We start from the raw sequence: 24464 nt of genomic DNA on the forward strand, positions 1-24464 counted from the left end.
GGGGTGGCTGGGGCAGCAATGAGCACCTAGCTGTCCATACAGCCTCTCCAGAGCCAGCCCTAGTTAAGCGGAGGTATCACTTGGTCAGTGGATCCCTCCATAGGAACACAAATATCCCATCAGAACAGCCCAGGCAGGGGTGAAAGACCTAGGTGGCCCTGCGTGTGCTCAGACAGCTCCCAAGTCAGTGTGGCAACGCACAGAACCAAGCCTGGAGAAGCAGTTCCTGGTAAGCACATGAATGTCTAAAGCATCATCGGTAGTGAAAAATGCTTGCTTTTTTTTTTTTTTTTTTTTTTTGCCAGTCCTGGGACTTAACTCAGGGCCTGAGCACTGTCCTTGGGCTTTTTCCTGAAGGCTAGTGCTCTGGCTTTTCTATGTATGTAGTACCAAGGAATCAAACCTGGGTCTTTGTGCACACTAGGCAAGCTCTCTCCCACCAGGCCAAACTGCATTAACTAGACACACCAAAACAGGACCTTGGCCACAGCCAACCCGGGCCCCACTCACCTGGTCATGGAGCACTGAGAACACAGTCTGTGACAGGCCCAGTGCCTGGCAAGGCCAAGCACAAGCTTCCAGGTGTCCCCAGGGAGCTGCAGAGCCATTTCCCCCACCCCCCACCCTCTGGTCCTGGCCAGCTAGGAAGCTCTGCACATCGGTGATCTTAGATATTACTGGGAAGGCCTGGGGTGTCCAGTGAGGACCCGTCCTGCTCACAATCCACTGCAGGTCCTGACCTTCCAGGCAGGGCACCTGAGGGCTCCATCCCCTCCCCCAAGCAGGCTGTCCTGAAGAAGGCCCCTTTAGGGCTAGCAGCATTAAAGAAGTTAAGACAGGCCCTCTTCCCAGGTCCCTCCAATGCTTCTCTCACTCACTGCCTGTCAGCCAAGGAGCCTTTCCCCAAGCCCCACCATAGCTCAGTTCTGTGGCTTCCTCCAGCCTCTGTCTCCACCTCATCAGGTACAGGAGGGCTGAAAATCTCAAGGTCAGACTCACTACAGATTGGAGAGAGCTTGGCACAGGCCAGCAAAGATGGCCTGCAGGACCAACCACCACCCACTAGTGCCACCAGAGGATACCCATTGCTGAAGCTGGGACCAGCCTCACTGCATGCCCACACGTCATTAAAGCCGATACCCATAAGCTACTACAGGACAGGTCTCCAGGGGCACTCAAGCTCCTGTGAGCTTCCCTTGTCTGCAGTGCTTACAAATGACCCAAGAATGTGCTAGGTATGCCCCATCCTGAGGGCTGGCCAGAAGAGCGGGCTCCACCCTTGAGAAGCTTCATGGCCTCCAAAGCATGGCCCTAGACCAAACGTCGTTGGTCTCAAGAAACAGAAGGCACCACTTAGGAGGCCGAGTTGAGAGTCTTTATTGGAGAGCCAGTGGACTGCTGGTGGACTCAAAGGCCAGCAGCCTCAAATGCAGCTAGCACAGAGCCCACATAGGGCAAAACCACATAGAGTGTGAGTGTATTCTATCAAAAGTGTGTCCTGTGGCCCCTGGGTAGGGAAACTAGGACTGACTGCTGCTTCTCAGGGTTCCTCAGCTGGGGTGAAAGGGAGCCAGCTCTTGAGTTTGTGACTAGCTCAACAAGCTAGTACTGCTTTGAAAATCACCGTGTGTGTGTGTGTGTGTGTGTGTGTGTGTGTGTGTGTGTGTGTGTGTGTATGTGTCTGAGCTTAAGCCCAGGACTGGCAAAAAAAAACCCTGCCCTGCCCAGCTGAAGGCCCTAGAGCAAACAAAAGTCCTGGCCAGCCTGCAGCCCTGGCCCAAAGCTGGCTTTTTCTGCACAGCCTGCTGGTGCCTGAGTCTCTCGGGCAAGCATGGGAAGGAGGCAGCAGAGCCATGGTCCTGGGCATCAGGCTCCCGAGGGGGCGGGGCTCTGGTGCCAGAGTTGGCGAAGGACGGCTGGTCCTGACAAAAGCATGTGAAGAGACACAGGCCAAGCCAGGCCTGGGCAGTGGGGCAGTGACAACTGTGAAGGCTCCACTCCACCCAGCTCCTGGCTCTGAGGCTCTGGTGAGAAGCAGGACTCAGCCAACAACTTCTGACCTCTGCCTCTATCCTGATTTTTACCATTCAATAAATGCAAATTTTGACATGTCTGTTTCGAAGATACTTTATTTTCCTGAGTATTTTCCAAGTATTACAAAATGTATGGCTTTAAAACCACATAAGGAAATGTTAGGACATACTCATTTAAAAAAAAAAGTTCAAGTATAATACAGTACATGATTCTTCACTTGCCCAGCTCCTAAAGAGTGCTGTTCAGTATGGCGTGGTCCTCACAACCGTCTCTGCACACACGGGTACGCTTTCAAAGCCAAGGGACTGTGATCCCTATGGTAGAGCACTGTCTAATAAGCACACAGCCCTGAGTTCAAATCCCAGTACTGCCAAACATTCTAAAGCAGGCACAGACACACAGCTGAGACTGGAGTACTTAACAGTTCTGCTTCCACAAGCAACAGGAAACGCTAGCTCACCAATGTGTAAACTGCAGCTTTGCTTTATAAGCATGTATTTGGTTGAATTAAATATATCCATCCCATGATTTAGCCACAAAAACAGGATTTCAGACGGCTCAACACATTGCCACAATCAGTTGTTCCCACTGAGACATCCAGAACATTCCTGCCACACTGCTATTCTAAACAGTCCAGCAGTGGAGCAGGGAGCAGCAGAGACTCGAGGCCCACAAGCCAGCAAGCTCAGGCCTGGGGTCCCAGCGATGTCGAGGCCCTGCACCAGTTACGGGTGCAGCTGCACCAGAGGACCCTGAGCTTCAGACACTGCCCCGCCCACTGAGAATTCATCCAGAGCTGCCCTTGGACAAGGGGCTGTCAGAAGCTGTGAGAAACAGGCTGAGAACGGTACTGGCTTCGCCCCTGAAGGAAAGATTTCTAAGTCTTCCCCAGAACTACTGAAGTGGTGAAACAGCCCCCATCACAAGAATGCACAGGTCCTGCGGCCTGCAGGGCCGGGGCCCGTCACTGGCGCTTCCGAGCAGGCCGCCGCCGCCGCTGCCGCCTCTTGGGCCCCAGCCTGGCTCTGTAGATCCTGCTGCGGTCACACTGCAGTTTGTGGATGGTTTTCTTGTGGCAGGCGATGTGCACTAGTTTCAGGTTCTCCAAGGTGAAGAGCAGGCCATAGAAGTACTCCCAGGCCACCTCCCGTCCGCCCTGCTCCTGGACTGCTGCGGCCAGCGTGGGCACAATGGTGCGTTTCTTCTCTATCCTGCAAAGCCAGGTTGAAACTGTCCACAGGGTCCTTGCTAGTCACACTTCCTCAGCCCAGAGAGTCACATGGGAAGCGCATTAGAGGAGGCCGACTGGGGAGGTTTTAAGATTTCTAAAGGAACCATAGCTGGAAATATCAAGAAGAGCCAAGTGGCAATAAAAGAGGGGAATTGCAGCGCCTCTGGAAGAGCTAACACACTATCACACTATTCTTCATTGTGACGTAGCTGTCTGCAAGCCAGGACTGTTCAGCATGTATGAAACGTGGGTTCGATTCATCTCCAGTTAACCACCAGAAAGTGGAGTTGTGGCTTCAGTGGTAGAGAACTAGCTTTGTGCAAGAAACTCAGGGGCATGGGGCCGGGAGTTTGGCCTAGAGGTAGAGTGCTTGCCTAGCATGCACGAAGACCCGGGTTCAATTCCTTGGTACCCCACATACATAGCAAAAAGCCGGAAGTGGTGCTGAGGCTCAAGTGGTAGAGCTCTAGCCTCAAGAAAGCCCAAGGACAGTGCTCAGGCCCTGAGCCCAAGCCCAGGACTGGCAAAAAGAAGAAGAAACTCAGGGGCAATATCCAGACCCTAAGTTCCAAGTCCCAGTATTTCCTCCCCAATCCCTGCACCTCCGCTAAGAACTTCTCACTTTCAACACCAACCACAGGGCCCTCACTTCCAACACCAACCATAGGACTCATTTCCAACATCAACAACAGGGGTTGGAGTCCCTGAGAACCCCCTCAAGCTCAATAACAAAAGACAGCTGCCTGTGAAAAGCGCCACACAAAGCTGTGGTTTTGAGTAGTACAGGCTCAAAGCCAGCGAGGGGAGGAGCACCAGGGCCAGGTCCAGCTGTGGAGCTGGACCTCCCTCCCTGTGCAGACAGACACCACACGTGCACTCGGTGCCACCAGGGAAGCCCGAGATTCCATGAGCGGAAGCCGTCAGTCCTTGCTTTCAGAGTCAGCTTCCTGAGGCTGGCCACAGTCACACTGACTGACCCAAGGCCCACACCCTGCGTCACACTGCCCTGTGCAGTGACCCATGCCCCAGAAACGGGTCTGAACCAGTGGGGCACTGTAAGGGTTTTGCGGCCACCTTCAGGGGTCCAGATGCCTGCTAGATCCTCGAGCCGCATACATCTGTGTAAATATACATGCAGTCACGCAAAGGTCTAAGTAAAAGAACTTAACCGGGATGATAAAAAGGTAAAAAAAAAAAAAAAGAAATGGAAATAATGAAAAGCAGACTACTCTAATTTTTTTTAAATGTTACTGGGGTTGGAACTCAGGGCCTTTCCCTTGCGAGGCAGGCGCTCTACATCACAGGGCCTTTCTAGCTTTATCAGGCAGGGTCACGTGATTGTGCCCGGGGTCAAACGCAGACCTCAATCCTCTTCCTTGTGCCTCCAACACAGGCAGGACCACAGGCACACACAGTGCAACCTCCAGCTTTTCCATGCCCAAGATGGTGTGTTGCTAATTCTGCCAGGGCTAGCCTTGAACAACAGACTTATTTTGAAAAGAATGCAAAAAACACGTGTAAATAGGGAGCTAACACTCCACGGACAGAGCAAGCATACTGAAGCCCGAGAGCCGCCAAGCACACAGGGAGTGCTGGCCCTGTGCTGCCACAATAATTGGTGTGTGAGGGAGTTGGAGGTGTGGCTCAGGTAGTGGAGCAGCCAATGAACGCATCCGACACCAAGTTCCGAGTCCTGGTCTCAAACCAAAACCAAACCAAAGCAGATGAGGGTGAGGAGTGGGACCTAAACTGAATGTAGCTAGACTGAATCCGTCTTGTTCAAGCAGCCTCCATTCTGTAAGAGTTAAGTTCTGAGACATCCCCTACCCGCCTCTTGTCAGGGGAACGGCACGATGCTCCATCAGCTCTTCCCTCAGACAGCAAAGGACATCCAGAATTAGTCTCGAGGGCAGCAGCCGTGTTCCACAGCCAGCAAGGACACCTAAAACTAAACTTCTGCGGGAAACCATAACATCAGAACTGGTAAGAAATTGTGGAATGTCCCTATGGAAAGGTTAACTAAAACATGAGACTGGGAGAACAAACACTAAAACTTGTTTATTCTGTACTCGGGGCCTCCAAGCGTCACTGGTTTCCAAGGCGCGGAGGACCAAGCTCGAGCTTGCTAATAAATGCCTTTGTTGCTTGCATTGGTCGTGGACACTGGTGGTCTTTCAGGGGGACTGGGAACTTTGGGCACAACAAGGGGAGCGTGGAAGCCTAAAGTCCACAGTGAAGGGACAGCATGGTCAGATCATGACAGCCTGCCTCCTGGTTTGCAGGTGGCCAGCCTGCCATGTTACCCACCCGGGGCAGTGGGACCAAGTGGGAGATTCCTCCCTCCCTGCGGGAGGAAAATCGGTCCTGCAGATTAGTCCCCATCCAGTGCCACATACCTTCCCAAGAGACGACTCCAGGCATATCACAATGGGGACAGTCTCAGTGTGGAGCTGGGGACACAGCTCAGCCTACGCAGCCAGTCAGCCAGAGGGAGCAGCAGCACAGAGCAAGACGGTGGAAAGGCATGGCACACGAGGGCAAGATGAGGCCAGCCAGCCAGCCCACGAGAGCCCCGAGAAGCTTGGAAGCCACTCTCAACCCCAAAGGAAACCTGCCATAGAGCAGAGAACACAAGCCCTCCTCAGGATGGAGAAGACCCACGCCAACCTGTATATCACTTCCGAAAACTACCACTGAAAACACAGAATCTCAGGTGGCCCACAGAAGCAGACGGCAGAAGACAGTGGTGGAGGACAAAGGCCTGGGAACCCAGAGCCATCCAGAGCAGACGGCCCTTCACCTGCCCTCCAAAGGAAATGAGACACAAATATTTACTGAATGGCTATGGTGGCCAGATGTGGACCTAAGAGACCCACAGCTTTAACATTCCAGGGCAAAATCAAGACAAAGCCTCAGTTAGAAAGAGACAAAAGGCGGAAACTAACAAGAGTCAAGGGCCAGGTACCCATGGACGACGCCTACGATCCTAGCTAATTTGGAGGCAGAGATGAAGCCCACCTGGGCAGAGACGTCTGCAAACAGGTTTGGAATGTGGCTTGGCGGTAGAATGATTGCATAGCATGCATGTAGCCTTGGGTTTGATTTTTCAGTACTACATAAACAGAAAAAGCCAGTAGGGGTGCTGTGGCTTAAGTGGTAAAGTGCTAGCCTTGAGTAAAATAAGTGATCTCATCTCAAAAAAGAAAAATAATAAAAATAAAAAGCTAGCTTGGAAGTGTCCCTGGGTTTGTAATAATTATGAAGTTTCCCTCTAAAAGTTGGGACTCTTTACTTACAATAAGAATTTCTGGACAAATCATAATAGTATGAAAATCTGGCAGAACTTTATTAAGTAAGTGAACAGACAAGCAGACAATCTGACAGGCAAGCAGAAGGACAAAGGCCCACTCTAACAGTACGGCTGCTTTCAAAGGGAGAGATGATGAGTTCTTTGATGGCAGGACACTTCTATGATAAAAGTGGAGTCTGACATAAGGTTATACAGGCACGTATTTATCTTTACCACTGGTGCTCAAAGACTGCACTTTAAATATATGACCATTATGCTTGAGCTTCCCTTCTAGGAATATATTCTGCCATGTGTTTTAAAAGTAGTGTTTAGGGGCCGGGAGTTTGGCCTAATGGTTAAAGTGCTTGCCTAGCATGCACAAAACCCAGGTTCGATTCCTTGGTACCACAGATATAGAAAAAGCCAGAAGTGGTGCTGAGGCTCAAGTGGTAGAGCTCTAGCCTTGAGAAAGTCCAAGGACAGTGCTCAGGCCCTGAGCTCAAGCCCAGGACTGGCTAAATAAATAAATAAATAAAAGTAGTGTTTATCCTCAAGATAAAGCAAGCATCCCACCACAGTTATATACCCTTTGAGGTGAGCACTCTGTGCTGGAAGGAGCCGTTTTCCCAAGTATTTGCTTCTCTGATGTCTTGCATTATTTCCCCTAGTCTATCCTGACTCATTTCTCTCTAAAACAACTTTGGTCCCTGAATCTTAAGGGAAGCTAATTCTCCTGTATTTGCTTTAAGCTGAGTTTCTGCATTCTTGGCTTTCCCTGCCTCAGAAGGGTTCCCTAAGTGGTAGAATGCCAGCCCAGCCACTAAGTCAAGCAAGCACAGACCCTGAGTTCAAAACAAAACAAAAACCCATACAGCGAAGACCAGGATGACCAAGCAGCCTTCGCCCTGCCCTAGCTCAGCAAGAGCTGAGACCATCCTGGGCAAAGCCCAGCCTCCTGGAGAACACACTCCCCACCCCGTAACTGCCAGAGCTGCTCCATTCCTGGCTGGAGAGCTCCAGCATGCAGCCCACCACCGCTGGCAGCCTGTGCTTGGCAGCCAGGGGCCAGAGGCTGAGCTGAGCAAGCACAGGCAGAGGCTGGACAGCAAGGAGGAGAAGGTCAGCACCAAGGATTGGACAGCAGTGGAAGCATGTCTGTCCGGCCACCCCCTCCCCACGCACATCAGAGCTTCCAGCCAGGACCACATGGGCAGCACCAACGGCCAGCAGCGAAGACAGTCAGGCTCCCTCGGTGAAGACAGGCTCGGAGGACAGCCCTTCTAGTGGGTCTCAGCAACAGAGACTCCTGGAAGTCCAGGCCCACATGCACTTACACGTGGTCCAGGTTCCATGTGCTGAAGAGAACTCGACTCTCCCTGCTGCCGTAGGGGTTGATAGAGTGCTTAGACGTGCAGTCATCCAGGTCAAAAGGGCCCTGCAAGGACAAGGACAGGGCAGGAGACCCGAGGCCCCTCACTGCTCATTGAAGGGTTATCTGAGCCAGGCATGGTGGGCACACCTGTAGACCCAGTGGAAAGGAAGCAGAATCAAAAGGAGCAGAGTTCAAAGCCAGCCTGGGCTACATAAACAGACTCGATTTAAAACAAAATAGTTGTGTGCTGTTTGAGCAACTGCAAATTCTTTCTGTCTGAGGAACTGTTCACTTTTTCTCTCTATTCATGACATCAACCTTGCATTCCCCGGTCCAGGGTGCAGGCAGGTTGCTATCATTGTCCCAGAAATGGCCGGCGTCTCTGGAACCTAGGTGTGTCCACACTGGAGAGAACCATCTGCTCCTGCCAGTGCTCTCACCACTGTGACCACACCAGAGGCCTCACGTCGGTGCCCACTTTGAATATGAGGCTCACACCACCTCCTAGGCCAACAGCTGAATGTCATCTTGGCCACCCCAAGAGGGCTGTGCTCTGCCACCCAGGTGACCCCAGGATAAAAGGTCCTCAGCTCACCTGGCAGGAGAACCAGCCTTCCGGTGTGCAGAGTCGGCCTCCAGCCTGGGCTCTGCGATCAAAGTAGCTGCCATGGTACTGTGCAGCTTTCAGCTTCTGACCCATGGTGTCCAAAATCCGCCTGTATTCATCTTGTGCCTCTCCACCCAGCACCGAGGTGTAAGTGCTCACCTGGAAAGGCCACAGGGCACTGCTGAGCCTGGGAAATGCTCCAAAGCCCACGGCCGCGTCCCATTCAAGGCCCTCAGGGACTCTGGCTAGCGTCATATGGTCTGAGGGTCTGGCCACTGCTCACGAATGCCATCCTGAGAAACCTGGAGACCAGCCACGCTGAAGGCCAGGCGGCCAGGCAGGGCTCCACACAGGCCAGGAACCTCAGCCCAGCAGGGTGCCCAGGAGCACACAGCTCCTTGCTTCCACGCGAACTAACATCTAGTACAGGCTTCACAGCAACAGGGAGACTCAAGCAGGGGTGCAAGACAGCCTCCAGATCTCCTCCATCCATACCACAAGGATGAGAGACCAAAAACAAGGCGATGGGACAGAGGCCACCAGCTCCATCAATGGCTGGGCTCCGGCTGGGAGATGAGCCTGACACAAAGCCCCTCCCAGCCAAACTGCTGCCCCACAGCCACCTCTGTCCTGCCTAGAGGATCTGAGGAAGCTGAATGGACCTAGGTGCAGTGGGTGCAAGGCCTCAAGGACAGGACCTCCCTGGTGAAAGACACTGGTGACAGATACCTCTTCCCCAGACTCAGGCCTGCCTCACTGGCCCAAGGGCCACCCTCCACTCTACTTCACTGGCAAGAAGCCCAGGTGTCCAGCAAGCTATCAGGGAGGCAGACCGGGGACCGCTTAGCCTAGATCGTGAAGAACAGCCCTGCGCAGGTTTATTCTCTGCCCCACAGCAGCGGTGACTCAATGAGCAAAAGCTGGGGGAGAGGCCACTGTCCATCTGTGATGCTGTCCGTCACTGAGAACAGATGCAATGAAGACCAGGAATCTCAGACAGGCTGCCAGCCAGCAGGCAAGCAGACACTTGCAGGCCTGGACGCCTCTGTAACAAGAGGAAATGCACAGGCCAAGGCCTCATGGCCTGGATTCTGGTGCTGCTGAGGCAGCTGGCAGAGACTAAGGTGTCACTGCCTCTCTACATTCATGGTTCTTTGCAAGGTCTGGTCAGCAGCCACACAGGCACACACCAGCAGAAGGGTGGCCACCCACCTTAGCCACAGAGCCCACCCAGAAAGAAGACCTGGCCATGACAGGAGCTTACCTCCCTCAGATAGCCTCGGATACGGCTCTCGCAACTGTACCTCAGGTAGCCAGACTTACTCTTGAACCGGGATTCCAAGCCTACAAAGGAGAGAGACCCCCTGAGCCCACGGGGCAGTCTGGATGAGGACAGAGGGCAGAACATTGTGATCAGACAGCTTTACCTGGAGAAACGCCTGACAGTGACATTCAAGGTCCATGTGGGGTTTGCTATGGAGCACCTCAAATACTCCTGGCTTCTCCCCTTCAGCCTTCCTTTCCCAGAAGAGCTACTGTCTCCCAGGTTCCCAGCTCCCAGAAGCCAGTCCCTCCATGCAAACAACACCAGTATCCTTGGGAAAATAACTGATAAAATGTGCCCTGTTCAGGCAACAGGACGTGGCCCTCAATACAGAAGGACAGTCTGACAGGGCAGCATGCCACATGACAGGCCATTACCAAGAGATAAAATATGTATGACTCCATTTAGGAGGGAGATAAGGGGCGCAAACCAGGCAGCAATAGCCTCCACCTATGATCCTGGCTACTCAGGAGGTTGAGATCGGAGAACCCAGGCTGAAAGGCAGTCCAGGCAGACAAATCCAGGAGCCTCTTATATCTAACAGATTTGGTGGCCCCGGGCTGTGTACCTACAGGCTTCAGTGCAGACTCAATCCCCCAAGGAGATTCTGTTGGCCAGACTTTAACTCTAATCAACACATACAGACTGTTTTTGTCATTTTCTGAACAATACAGCAATGTGTGATGTCACCTGAGCACCTTCCATACAGGGACTCAACCTAAATCTGTGGACTGTGGTACTCTGAGGCGCCCTGGGTGGATCCTGTTCAGGTACCAATGGACAAAGTTCTTAGAAATGGCTGAGGTGGCTGGGCAGAGTGGCTCAGGGCAGTAACCCTACTGACCCAGAAGACATGCTTGAGAGGATCCAGGTTTGAAGCCAGCCTAGGCAAAGTTAACAAGACCCCATCGCAACAAGCCACATATGGTCATCCACATCGACAAGACCAGTGTCCCAGCAGGCATTGGGAGGTGGACTGCAGTCCAGGGCTCACCCTAGCCAAAAACTAAGACCTTATCTACAAAATAACTAAAGCAAGGGAGGTCTGGCAGCCATGTTCCCACATGGCTCAAGTGATATGAGCACCTGCCCAGCAAGTGGGAGGCCTAGAGTTCAAACCCCACTACTGTTGTAAGGAAACTCAGTTGTAAAAAACAGAGAAGCCACCATATAAAGAGGCCAAATTATTGGAGAGCCAGAAGACTGCTGGTGGACTCCTGTCTCAAAGACCAGCAGTCCCAAATGTAGGTAACATAAGATTTATATAGGCCAAAACCACATACGGTATATAGAATGAAACCTAAGAAAAAGTTTTATAGGTCCAGGAGTTTGGACCAGTGGTAGAGTTCTTGCCTAGCATGCAGGAAACCCAGGTTCCATTTCTCGGTACCACATACATAGAAAAAGTTGGAAGTGGTGCTGTGGCTCAAGTGGTAGAGCTCTAGCCTTGAGAAAGACCAAGGACAGTGTGCAGGCCCTGAGTTCAAGCTCCAGGACATACATATATATATGTGAACCAGATGCATATATATAAAAGTGCATACACACACACACACACACAAACCAGATGAGGACACACAAACCTAATAGAAAAATAATCTAGGGAAACAAACAGGGGAATCTAGAGCCAATTATCTACAGAAAGCATAGACCCAGTCTCCTTACCTCCCTACCACCAAAAAAGATTAAAATGGTAAATTGATGTTACATGCATTAGCCAATTTTAAAAATCATATCAAGACCAGCCAGAAGTACCCAGGAGGCTTCCCTACCTGTCTTCAAGTCCTTTCAGGCTCTGGCCTCACAGCCCAGGCTGTCAGTGAGCATCTGTCCTGACCTCCCTAAGGCCAGGCCAGCCAAGAGGCCGAGGGGACCTGACAGATGGCATTTCTCCAGGGCACGGCTGAGGAGGCCCCTCCCTACCCACCTTCAAACCAGGGTGGGTCCTGTTCCCGGGTCTCAGCCTCGATGTTCTGGCTGGCATTGTGCAGCAGGTCGGCCAGTAGCTTCTGCCGCAGCGGAGCCTGCTCGTCAGCCAGCAGCTGCCGGGCTGCCTGAACGACAGCCAAGTGTGGCTCCTGAAAGATGCTGAGGAAGCGGCTGAGGTCACTCACATCTGTGGCCAACAGGAAACAAACAGAACCCTGCTCAGTCCAGGGGACAGGCACAGAGGTCTCGCCCCTCAGCTCCCAGACACACCACATCACCAGTCCTCTTCCTGGCACCTCAGAGAACACCAGTACCACCCAGGCACATCTGCCCCTCCTTTGGCCTTGTGCCCCCTCACCATCCCCCACTTCTTCCGGCTCTCCTGGGGCCACTCCACTTCTCCAACAGTTTTGTGCTCCCCTAGAAAGCACTTAATGTCCAGTGAAATCAGTGTCCTAAAGATCTCAACCAAAAGTAGCAGCAAAAAACCCTTCACAACTATAACAAGACCAGAGTGGATGTAAAGAGATCCATGGCCAAACCCTGTAAGAGTCACCACAGCCAGGCCAGGCACTATGGCTCCCACCTATGATCCTAGCTACTCAGGAGGCTAAGATCCGAGGATCACAGTTCAAAGTCGGCCCAAGCAGGAAATTCCATAAGAGTCTTATTTCCAAGAAACCACCAAAAAGGCAGGTCTAGAGCTGTGGCTCAAGTGGTAAGGGACAGCACTCAGATTCTGTGTCCAAACAAGACAGCATGTGCTTGTGGCTCACACCTGTAATCTTAGCTACTCAGGAGGCTGAAATGAGGATTGTGTTTCAAAGCTACCCTGGATGCACAAATCCAAGAGACTCTTGTACTCTATAATAAAAAGAAAATCGAATTCAAAATGGGTAGAGGATCTGTGTAGGGGTGTAGGGAGGTGAAGAACCTGGTTCCCATCGGGGGTCTCCTACACAGACACCCTTAAAGAACCATCCACCAAAGCAAGCAACCTGTATGACAGCCCCCTCCCTACAGCCTTGGGAACTGTGTGGACAACCCCCCCCCCCAAAAAAGGAGCAAAGCATGGAGAGCCTGTACTGACCAGTGCTCCCCTTTGTCTTGGTCAGTAAAACGACAAAATCAAAACATAACTGAACAACTGGGCTCCAACTCTGGCAGGAAGCTGGCCCCTCTCACACCCAGCCTCCGCCTCCGGGGCTCCTGACTGCGCCCCGGCGTAAGCCCCCAGGACCCCCGAGCCGCCGTCCCTCCCGATCGGCTCTGCACTTACAGCCCTGCCAGGCCTGGCCGGCGGTGAGCAGCAGGAGCTCGGCGTGGTCGGGGATGCCGGGGAAGAAGTCTTGGGTCACCTCGGTGCCGTCCTCGTACAGGCACAGCCGGGAGCCGGCCTCGGGGAGCTGGGGAGGGCAGAGGCTGGAGGGGCGGCCCGGACTCGCCTGCGGTGGGCGGGAAGGGGCGCCCGGAGGCCCGCACGCCGCCCGGGGCGGGGGGCGACGGCGGTGCGCTCCTCGGAGGCGGGGGAACACGCGAGCCCGTGCGGGGCCGGGGGTCGGGAGGGCGCCAGGGGGGACCCCGCGAAGGCCCGGCCGCCCCACCGCGACCCCGGGAGCCTCCCGGCCGACCTGGAAGCGGAGGCAGCTCTTGCGCAGCAGCTCCTCGTAGCTCCGCGCCGCCACACCGAACTTCTGCAAGCTGTGCAAAGCCCGAATCCGGACGGCCTTGGGCTGACGGAGCACCGCGCACATGGCGGCGGCGAGTGCGGCCCCGAGAGCGCCGAGCCCACCCGGCTTCCTCCGATCGCGAGCGCTCCGGACTCTCTCCTCACGCGCAGGCGCGTCCCGGAGCACACGTCCTGTGCGCAGGCGCAGGTCGGAACGTTCGCCGCCCGTGCGCAGGCGCATCCCGGGTCCGCGGGGCTGCGCGCAGGCGCAGAGGCACCGGCGGGCCCGGTTGTCATGAGAGCGCGGCCGCGGCCCGGGCGGCGGGCGGGAGGTGGCCCGGGCTGCTCGACGGCTGCCACCGCCGCCGCGGCGGCCTCGGGGTGCGGGCGGCCCGGGGTGGCGGCGGAGCCACCCCCGAGCCCAGAGGGCGGAGGTCATCGCAGGGCCGCCCGCCCACCGCGCTCCTCCACCGCCCGCGCTTCCACCCGAGTCGTCGGAGCTGAGCAGGTACCCGAGGCCCGGCGGGCGGGTGGCGTGGTGCTAGCGATGGTGAGATCGCCGGGCCCGGCCTGGCCCGGCCCCTCCCGCGGCCCTGCCCGCTGGGCCTGCGGGGCCTGGCGCCGCCCGTGCGCTCCGGCCGCGCTGCCCGGCCCGGCACCCCGTGCTCTGGTTGGACGCTAGTCCTTGCCCGCCTGCCCTGCAGTGCGCGGGGACTAGTGACCAAGACACGACGGGAGGCTGGGCTTTGATCTGTTTTCGGTTACGTTTGGGGCTTCGCCGAAGTCTCTCGGTCTGTTTGGATGACCTCGCCCCACCTCTGAAATCGTGACTTAAACCACTTTAGCGCCAGGATCGTGTAACAAAGTATCTGGAAGCTGCTACTGTTGAGTTTTAGCGTCGCGTATTCTGGTTGCAAGAAGTAAGCTTGGCGAGGGAGAAAAGTGATTTGCACTCCGGGGGAGAAGGGGGGGGGCTGCTGCAGGTGTGGGGTGGCAGCTTGGATCACGCAAGCCCCTGGTGAAGACGGGCTGGCAGGACTCCCAGCGTGTCAGTGAAGCTGACGGGCTGGAGGTGCATGAAGAAGACACCTAGGAATGGAAGACTCCAGGCCTTTGGGAATGATGGTCAGATGTCGGTACCACAGTGGAGCTTGGCGCTGGTGATTCACACCGATCATCCTAGCTACTCAGGAAGCTGAGATCTGAAGATCTCAGTTCCAAGCCAGCCTGGGCAGGAAAGTCCATAAGACTTCTTATCTTGGATTGAGAGTTTGGTCTAGTGGTAGAGTGCTTGCCTAGCACTCTCGAAGACCCAGGTTCAATCCCTGAGCACCACAGACATGGAAAAAGCTGGAAGTGATGCTGTGGCTCAAGTGGTAGAGCTCTAGCCTTGAGAAAAGCTCAAGGACAGTGCTCAGGCCCTGAGTTCAAGCCCCAGGACTGCCCCCCCAAAAAGAAAGACTTCTTACCTCCAGTTAATTAACAAAAAGCTGGAAGTGGACCTATGGTTCAGGTATTAAAGTGCCAGCCTTGAACAGAAAAAGCTGGACAGCACTCAGGCCCCAGTACTGAGACCAAAAGAAAAAAATAAAAATAAAAATTGTGGCCAATCATCCTCCTGCAGATCTTCAGGCTGATTACTTTGTAATTTATTGAGGGTAGCCTGGGAGACACCTTTGTATTTGGACGTCAATATCTATTGTATATCTGTGCTATACTATATATTGATGGATGAGTGAACCTAGCTGCCTGAGAACAAAAGCTATTAATATGATAGACAGAGACTGACAAGGCCCTGTCCTTAAAGGTAATAAAAGGAATGAGAAAATCGGTATGCAAGGATGCTACCTGTGTGCTTCAGTTACATTTGGCTGAGCATTAGAATCCAAGTAAAGAAGGGCTTGGAGAAGGTAGAAGGGCTGTAGCACATCACATGGCTTTGGGTGGTAAGGGTGGGTGTGGCCAAGGGGGGGAGGTAAGCTCCAGGCTCACAGCCCCAGTGACCTTGCCCATCAGGGAAGGCTGTGCCATTCCTGGGAATAGGGGCCTGGAGTGCAGATGGGGCTGGGGGGGGGGGCAGGTGAGGCATTATGTCACTCAACTTTGGTTTTGTGCTTGCCTTTTGTTATCTTCTGGGTTAGTTTAACTGAGTTTTCCTCTTAAGTACTTTTGCACAAGATGTAGTGCAAAGTGGCTTATTGTTTTTAATGCGTTTTTACCCATACACTTCAAGAAACATTACCAAGGCCAGCCAGTCATTGGTTTATGAAAGTGATGCCCCATGAGAGAGAGGGAGGTTATACATTAGGCATGTTAAAATGAGCCAGGTTTCATGTAACCTCTGAAAGAACTCCAGTGTGCTTTATCTCCGCGAAATTTCTAATGGACTTTTCTTAACCCTCTGACTTAGTGACCGATGGTTTAAGTTTTTTTTCTTCTGTTTTCCGTGTGATTTAACCTAGCTCCAGTGGTTTGTTCAGCAGGGCTTTGATTGGCTGGTAACTGAAAAAGTAACCCAGAGTCTGGCAGCAGGGCAGGAGATGGAAGACCTCACAAGGGGCCCTCTGCCTTGTCGGTGCCACTGCCCTGAGCCTCCGCCAGAGGTGGTCCAGCAGCTCCTTCTGCTGGCATGGAGTCATCTGGGCCACAAATGTGTGTTCCCGTGAGAGCCCCTTCCTGTGGAGGAACCTGGGATTCCTGTTCTAGTCCAGCCTGAGATGGGCCCTGTGCAGGTCACCTGAGGACCTGGGTGGGCCGGTGGGCAGCCCACCAGGGCCAGAGAACAGACCTTGGCACCGAAGGAAAACCAGTGTGTAGCACTGTTGCCAGCAAGGACGGCATGGGTGCCAGGCTCAGCGGTAGGCACCCCAGTCCACCCCCCACCTGCTGACAAAGTCACAATGTGGAAAACTTAGGCAGTGAATGTCCTTGTCTCACTTTTTATATTCTGGCATTTTTGTTGTGTAAGGGACGTCTGGAGAGAGGAGAGTTTTTTAAATAGTAACTACAAAATGTCCAAAGGAGTTTCAACATGATATTTCCATACATGCAAACTGGACTTCGATGAAACTCACTCCATCTACCACTCCACTTCCCCACTTTAAAAAATAATTTGAAGTTTTCATGCGTGGATAGAAAATGTGTCAAGCATATTCACCCCCACCATTCTCTGAGTTCACTCTTCCCGTTCACTCTTCCCCGCCTGCAGGTACCTGCCCCCAGGAAGACCTGTTTACCTTCCTCTCACTGTTTTTTTTTTAGCCAAAACTAAGCCTCAAAAATCTCTTGACACTGCCTTCCCTTACTGGCTGGCACTCTACCACTTGAGCCACTCCTCCAACCTGCCTGCCACTGGTGTTAAAGACTAGAGTACACATAAGAAAGAGAACAGGCAATATTTGTCTTTCTCAGTCTTTACAGAGGATGTAATTCCATTCTTTTGTACAGCTAAATAATACTGCATTGTGTACATTTACCACATTTTCTTTACCCCTTTGTCAGCCCATGGGCACTAGGGCTTACTCCGTATTTTGACTGTGGACAAGTATGGCTGTGCAGGAATCCCTGCTACGTGGTGTGACTCACCAGGAATGCTGTAACAGGACCATTCCATAGCTCCGGAACCCCTGCAGGGATTTCCACAGTGGTTAATTAAATGCATCCACAGTTCACATGGCCCTCTCTTGCCCAGGATGTGTTGTTTTCTTGGTGGCACGCAATCTGACTGGTGAGATGGAATCTCCATGTTGTTCTGTCTTGCACATCCTTCATGGCTGACATGGAGCGTTTCTTTATGTGTTTAATTGTACTTGTTTTGAGAACTGTCTGCCCCTTTGTCCATTTATTGGTTGGATTTTTTGGCCTTTTAGTGTGCTGTTTACAATTGAAGGCCCTCCCCTTGCCTGTGGGCTTTCTTGTGATTCTAGTCACAGTGGTCTTCACTGTACAGAAGTTTCTTAATTTGATGTAATTTCATTTTTCAGTTGTTACTCTCATTTTCTGAGGAATTGAGGTTCTGTTCAGAAAAACAATACCTGTGCCTTCAAGAATTCTCCCTATTTGCCTCTAGCAGTTTCAACATTTCATTTCTTTTTTTTTCTGATATGACATGATTTGTTGTTTAATTCTTATTATTATTGTAAAGGTGATGTTCAGAGGAGTTACAGTTACATAAGTCAGGTAATTTGTACTTTTTTTTTTACCAGTCCTGGGTTTGAGCTCAGGGCTGAGCACTATCCTTGGATTTTTCTCAAGGCCAGCTCTCTACCACTTGAGCCTCAGCACCCACTTCCGGCTTTTTTCTATATATGTGGTACCAAGGAATCGAACCTGAGTCCTAGGCAAGCACTTTACCACTAGGCCAAACTCCCGACCCCAATTTGGGCATTTCTTTTTAGGCAATGTCACCCCCTTCCCTTGCTCTCCCCCAGTTTTTCCCTGCCACTCCCACCCACAAGTTGTATAGTTAGTATGTAGTAAGTTTCAGCTTTTCTTTTTTGTCTTACGTTCAGATCTTTGATCTATCTGGAATTCATTTTTTTTTTTTTTTGCCAGTCCTGGGCTTGGGCTCAGGGCATGAGCACTGTCCTTGGACTTTCTCAAGGCTAGAGCTCTACCACTTGAGCCTCAGCACCATTTCCGGCTTTTTGCTATGTATGTGGGGTACCGAGGAATCAAACCCGGGTCTTCGTGTATGCTAGGCAAGCACTTTAACCACTAGGCCAAACTCCCGGCCCCCTGGAATTCATTTTTGTACAGGGAGAGAACTATGGACATTGTTCTCGTTCTCCTATATGCAGATATGTACTTTCTGTCAACATTGTGTTTTCCTAGTGGGCTGTTGTTTGTTGCCAATCCTAAGGCTTGATTTCAGAACCTGGGCGCTGTCCCTGAGCTTCTTTTACTCAAGGCTAGCATCTACCACTTGAGCCACAGCACCGCTTCCAGCTTTTTTGATAGTTTATTGGAGATAAAAGTCTCACAGACTTTCCTGCCAGGGCCGGCTTCAAACCTCAACCCTTACCCTTCAGCCTCCTGAGTAGCTAGAATTAAAGGCTTCAGCCACCCAACACCTAGTGTCTAGTGGAATTTTAAATACCTCCTGAGTCTGCCAGTCATCCAGTCTCTTCAGTCATCAAGTTGGTGCTGGATAACCTATCATTCTCACATAGCAATCACTGCTACCCCAGTGATCGGTTACTGTTACTTACCCTAGTGTTTAAATTGCTGTTGACCTACTGACCAACTCTGGGACACCAGTGATCCATCACTGTTAAACTTGTGAGTTGCCCCACGTCTCCTTGCTATTGGTTACTAGTTTACACACCAGTTCTGTTAGTTTCCCAACTAATGCAGAAAAAAAACTTGCTTTTTGTAGCCTAGCAGAACACTTTGTTTTTGCCATTACAAAGCATCACAAACTGGAGCTGGAAGGCTGAAGTCAGGATGCCGGCAGGCCCTCCCCTCTGTGCATGCTCCAGGGGAGACTTCTGCTGTTGGGGGCTGAGTAGCGCCATGTCTAATAACTTTCTGCTGAGGCACGGCAAGGCGCGAGAGGCAGGCGCAAGACTTGATTATGCTTGGTTATTATGTGTTATTGTTTATCACTCTCTGCTGGGACCTAGAGTGAGGGGATATTAGCTGGAGGGACTGCCTCGGGAGGGTTGGTTTTTTTTTATTAGAGAGAGAGATTTTCCTGCCTTGATGAAGCTGCGTGGCGTCTCTGTTCGTGCTCCGGGATAGGAAGGCTGAGTGCGGGAGGACGGGGGCCCGAGCCTCTCGTGGCTAGTCCTGGTCGGGGCGGGTTTTTCCCCATCCCTCCTACTAGTCCAGTGGGACTGGGGATGAAGGACCCCGACATTCTGCCCCATTCCTGGCTTCAAGAGGCTTACGTAAGCCCCCAGCACTCCTCGTGGGCTCCGATTTCTGCCTCCCTCATCATGAGGCGTTCTCCACGTGTAGATGTGTCTGTTTCTTACTCTCTTCTTTAGCGTGCATATTTTGTTGCTGTGTTGTTTGGATTCTTCTTTGGTTGGTTTTTGTTTTGATGCAGCTCTGGGGATTATACCTCGGGCCTCACACGTGCTAGTCCAGCGTCTTCCCTCTGAAGTACTGAGCTGTGCCCGCTCCTCCCCCTTCCTAGCAGGACTCCAGCCATGTTGGATCAGGCCCTCCCATTGCACTCCATTTTCACTGGCTCACACCTGCAAGGGCCCCATTTTCAAGTAAGGTCACATGCACATGTGCCAAGGTAGTAACTGAACATCTTTGGGGACATGGGTCCATTCACAACACAAGCCAAACATTTGAGCAAATACTTGGGAGGAAATCAAGGTAAGTTCTACTTCAAGTAGAAATGTCTGTGAAAAGTGATGGAAAATTCTGAAATCTTTGTGAACTACTGTGTTTATTAGACATGCATGAACCAGCACTTTCAGTGTTGGATTAGCAAATTCTTGTAAAGAAAATGCCCCTGCTCTTATACACAGCCCAAGTGTGCAGAATGCCCCACAAGATTGGATTCGTGGTGGTCAGCTCCTCTGGACACGAAGACGGCTTCAGTGCCCGGGAACTAATGATCCACGCTCCCACCATCAGTGGCTGGAGGTCACCAAGGTAAAGCCGGAATGGAGAGAGAGGGAGGTGGAGAGACAGTGTCACGTGAAGAGAGAGGGAGGCTGGAGACAGTGTCACATGACTCCCTTTCCTCTGTCTGCTATACTATAACTTGGATGTCCTGAGCCACAGGATTGTCAAACTGTGCCTCAGTGTTATACATCTCAATCATCTCAATGGCTTTTTGTTTTGTTTTGTTTTGTTTTGTTTTGTTTTTTGCCAGTCCTGGGCTTGAGCTCAGGGCCTGAGCACTGTCCTTGGACTTTCTCAAGGCTAGAGCTCTACCACTTGAGCCTCAGCACCACTTCTGGCTTTTTTCTATGTATGTGGTACCGAGGAATCGAACCAGGGTCTTCGTGCATGCTAGGCAAGCACTCTACCACTAGGCCAAACTCCCAGCCCCGGCTTTTTTTTTTTTTTAAAGAAAATTCGATGAGCTGTTTCCTTTACAAAATAAGCCCACATTCAAGAAACCATACCAGAGCGTGACGGTGCATGCCTGTAATCATAGCCCTCTGGAGACATGTCTGCAGTGATGGCAGCTTAGCCCACAGTGAAAACCTGGACTGTGAAGCTAGGCTCAGGCTCAGAAAGGCCAAAAGCAAGTACCTCATTGGCAGAGGACTTGCCTCTCACGTGCAAGGTCCAGGGTTCAAACTGAGCACATAAAGGCCGCCCTGCAACCTTTTCTTCAGCAGAGATCTATGCTGGCCTCATTTCTTCAGAGACGGTGCACCATTAGAAGGCTCTTACGTAGAGCACAGGGACCATTCTTTGATGGCATTTGTAAAAATAGCCCTGACTTGGCCCTCTTGAGCATTGGCATGGCCTCCTGCAGGAGGCCCTGTACTTTCAGAAGGTACAGCAAAGTCAGGGCTGTCGCTGAGGGTCTCCCGACAGAAAGGCAGGGGGACACAAGTCAACAAGCACCGTAGAACAAGACACGGTGGCCACTGTGGGGCTCTCCTGGAAAGGGTTGGGCAAGGGGCCTGAGGAAGTCACTGTGTGACTGCAGGCAGAGTGATATTTACTGAGAAGTGCGGGGTACCTAAGAGGAATACAGGGTCATCAAAGGGTAGCTTTAAAATGACATTGTCCAGAATGTGTGTGGGACAGAAATGACCAGGCACAGAGGCAGGAAGATGCTGCAGAGGCCTGGCCAGGGGAGGTGAGGGTCCAGGCCGGCCAGCTCTGGAGGGTGTTCCGTCTGCTGGCGGAGCCTGGGCAGGCTTCATCCAAGCTGCTCAGGGCCTTGGAGAGAAGTGAGGCCAGGGTCACCTACCCAGCAATGTAGAAGAGGCCTTTCTGATTGCCCCATCGCCAGTCACACCATCCTCCAAGGTTCACCAGCGACCAGTGTGGTGTGAGGTCCTGTGACTGCACTGTGGGGTGTTTTTCTTGGGTAGGAGCCCCTACAGGCCTTGGCCTCTCCTTGTCCACTTGGCTCAGCCTTGTAAGCCTGCTTTATTCTTGTCAATAATAACTTCAGGCTCCCCTCAAACGGTTGTCTAGTTACCTAAAGCAAGGTTTGTGCTGGCAGCTGGAAGGTCCAGTCAACGCTGTCCAGTCCAAGGCTCAACTGTCCCTCTGAGAAGCACAGGTGACCACCTCTGCCACCCCAGCCCAGCATTACTTAGGAAAACAGGATATATATGTTGGCTTACAGATTCTGCCAGTTTCCACAAGAAATTGTTCTTCAGATGGTGGAGCGATGTCGAATACGAAAGCTGCAGTTACTAGCCCACCAGTACATGATTGCAAGTAAAATCGAGTTCTACATTAGTGAAAGCTTACCGGAATATTTTGCACCATACCAAGCAGAGCGATTTCGCAGACTTGGGTAAGAATGGGATTTTAAAATGTTGATGGTTGGCCTGACCACATTCCCCTCGGGTCTCTTAAGAGTTAGTGGATTCCCTGTCTTGGTACCAGCACCGACTCATATGGCATGTGCATAGATAGCACTTTCCCATCTGCGGCTTCCAGCACATAGAGAGCTTTTCTCAAGAATAGGAGTTAGAGAGACATGCCTCTAATCCCAGCTATTCACCGGGCAGAGATAAAAGGATTGCACACCAACTCAAGCCCAGGCAGAAGTCCAAGACCCCACCTGAAAAACTGAAAGGAAAAAAAAAAAGCTAACTCACGTAGTAGAGTGCTTGCTAATCAAGTGTGAAGCCATGAGTTCAAACTCCACTCCCGTAACGAAAGACTATAGCTTAGAATTGGACTTTGAGGGGTTTCCTCGGCTTCTCTGTCAGGCCGAGCTTTTATTTAAACCTATCAACTCCAGTAAGAAACACTGTACTTTTGTCTTCAACATATTCTTTACATGTGCTTTTTATGTTGTTTCTTCATTTTAGCTATGTCTCTCTCTGTGACAATGAAAAGACAGGTTGCAAAGCCCGGGAACTGAAGTCTGTTTATGTGGATGCAGTAGGGCAGTTTCTCAAGCTGATCTTTCATGAAAACCACGTCAACAAATACAACATATATAATCAGGTGAGGCTAATGCCCCGCGCTCGTTAGATGTGTCTGCATGTTTTCTCTTAGGTGCATGTTAAGACTTGGCCACAAAGAAGCTTTGGGGGTAGGTCACCACTCCTCCTGGCTGCAGCCAGGCTGTCTTCCTGTGGTCACCCTGGGATGCAGCCGTGCGCCTGAGAGCAGGGCACAGGACTTCTAAGATGCAGGGCAGAAAGGGAGACTGAGGGCCATACTTGCAGCTCTTTTATGTCCTTTAAACGAAGCCTGGGAGCATCGAGCCTCGGGCCATGTAAGACCCTAGAAATGATCTGGTCCATGGTGGACCAGGCACCTGCTTCTGTTCAGCTGCCTGAGGCTGTCTGGTGTGTTGACACTTTTATATGCCTCATGAATGAAGTTACAAATACACAAACAGTCTGTGGCAGGAAAAATGTTCCTCCCTTGTTTTAAATGGCTAGAATAGCCAGTTCAGCATGAGACTATTACTTCTCATAATTTTGTGTGTGTCCAGTCCTGGGGCTTGAACTCAGGGCCTGGGCACCACCCTTACCTTTTGTGCACAAGTCTAGCGCTCTACCACTTGAGCCACAGCTCCACTTCCAACTTTTAAAACTGGAGATGAGAATATCATTGACTTCCCTGTCCAGGCTGGCTTTGGACCACAATCCTCAGATCTCAGCCTTCTGAGCGTAGCCAGGATAACAGGCATGAGCCACCAGCACCCTGCACACAACTCGTGTTGAAACAATTCATCCTATATACTTTGATGACACTTACCATTGACGCACTCTGATACATACATGTCATCCCTGTCACCACACCCTGCAGCTCACAGTCAGTTATGAAAGCATTATAGTTCATTGATTTTAACTCTTCCTTAGGTTGCTTTGGTTGCAATAAATATCATTGGAGACCCTGCGGACTTTGGTGACAAGAACAATATTGTAAGTTTGGGAGTCTCTTTCCAAGTCATTTATCTCATCACAAAAAGTATCATTAACACCGTCAAGAAGGTTTTTTTAACATCTTTGAAAAACTGATTGATGAATAATTGTCAAATTATTCTAGCACCTATAACTTTTCTTCTACTCAAGATTTTTTTATTTTTTATTTTTCCCAGTCCTGGGTTTGGGCTCAGGGCCTGAGCATTGGGCTTCCTTAAAGCTAAAGCTCCACTACTTGAGCCACAGCACCACTTCCAGCTTTTTCTATGTATGTGATACCAAGGAATCGAACCCGGGTTCAATGCTAGGCAAGCACTCTACCACTAGGCCACACTCCCGGCCCCCTACTCAAGAATTTTAACTACCAAAAGACCAGAATCACTGAATCTCGCTAAAACCTTCTAGCAAATAGATGTAAAGGACACTTGTGTATTGTCCCTTGTTCGCTGAGATTCTAAGCCAATAATCTGCTCTTGCAGACCTCCAGAGAGAAGCTCATCGACCATTATCTTGGGCACAACCCTGAAGACCCAGCTCTGGAAGGAACTTACGCTGGGTAAGACCCTCCTCTCCCCTACGCCACAAGAAATTTGTATGGCCATCGTCAGAGTCACCAGTGTCACGTCATGTCCAGAGTTCTGGGTTTTGGGTTTCTGGATGCACATGGAGGCGATAAGCAACTGATCAGAATGTGTCACCAGTCGTAGAGACTAAGGCCGCTGCGACCGACTTTGCCAGCCTGCGCCTTTGTCTTTCAGAGGCTACCTCACTCTGGCATTGAGGTATCCCTGGTCCCTCAGGTACCAATGGAAAAAACCGTCAGATGTCCTTGGACAGGCAGAATTCAGAGGTCTTGCTGGACACAAATGATCAGTTGGACAAGATCATATTATGGCTACTTTTTTTTTGGGGGGGGGGCACGGGCCAGTCCTGGGCTTGAGCTCAGGGCCTGAGCACTGTCCT

The 24464-nt window shown here is 51.6% G+C and overlaps 2 protein-coding genes across 3 annotated transcripts in view; one reads left to right on the forward strand and one right to left on the reverse strand.

The window, feature by feature from the left end:
• Positions 1-2111: 2111 nt before the first annotated feature.
• Dffb (DNA fragmentation factor subunit beta) lies at positions 2112-13622 on the reverse strand. Of its 2 annotated transcripts, XR_016536022.1 has the most exons (8): positions 13418-13622; positions 13066-13192; positions 11785-11973; positions 9798-9877; positions 8522-8692; positions 7889-7989; positions 5662-5876; positions 3169-3245 (listed from the first exon to the last, which is right to left on the reverse strand). XR_016536022.1 is itself a non-coding variant. In XM_090335966.1 (7 exons), exons 1-7 carry the CDS (start codon positions 13538-13540, stop codon positions 2999-3001), a joined length of 1038 nt encoding a protein of 345 aa, XP_090192092.1. In that variant the 5' UTR covers positions 13541-13622; the 3' UTR covers positions 2112-2998. The 2 variants fall into 2 exon arrangements, 1 of the variants encoding a protein (XP_090192092.1); XM_090335966.1 differs by lacking the exon at positions 5662-5876 and having other exon boundaries at positions 2112-3245.
• Positions 13623-13744: 122 nt separating this feature from the next.
• Positions 13745-24464, forward strand: part of Cep104 (centrosomal protein 104) — a 31936-nt gene continuing 21216 nt past the window's right edge. Inside the window, exons 1-6 of the mRNA XM_090335967.1 lie at positions 13745-13963; positions 19944-20070; positions 21737-21910; positions 22434-22572; positions 23439-23501; positions 23981-24057. Coding sequence (XP_090192093.1) covers positions 19958-20070; positions 21737-21910; positions 22434-22572; positions 23439-23501; positions 23981-24057 — 566 coding nt within the window. The 5' untranslated portion in view covers positions 13745-13963; positions 19944-19957. The remainder of the gene's footprint in view (positions 13964-19943; positions 20071-21736; positions 21911-22433; positions 22573-23438; positions 23502-23980; positions 24058-24464) is intronic.

Source organism: Megascapheus bottae, chromosome 6 (assembly GCF_031878675.1).
Source record: "Megascapheus bottae isolate mThoBot1 chromosome 6, mThoBot2.hap1, whole genome shotgun sequence".
NCBI classification, from domain to species: Eukaryota; Metazoa; Chordata; class Mammalia; order Rodentia; family Geomyidae; genus Megascapheus; species Megascapheus bottae.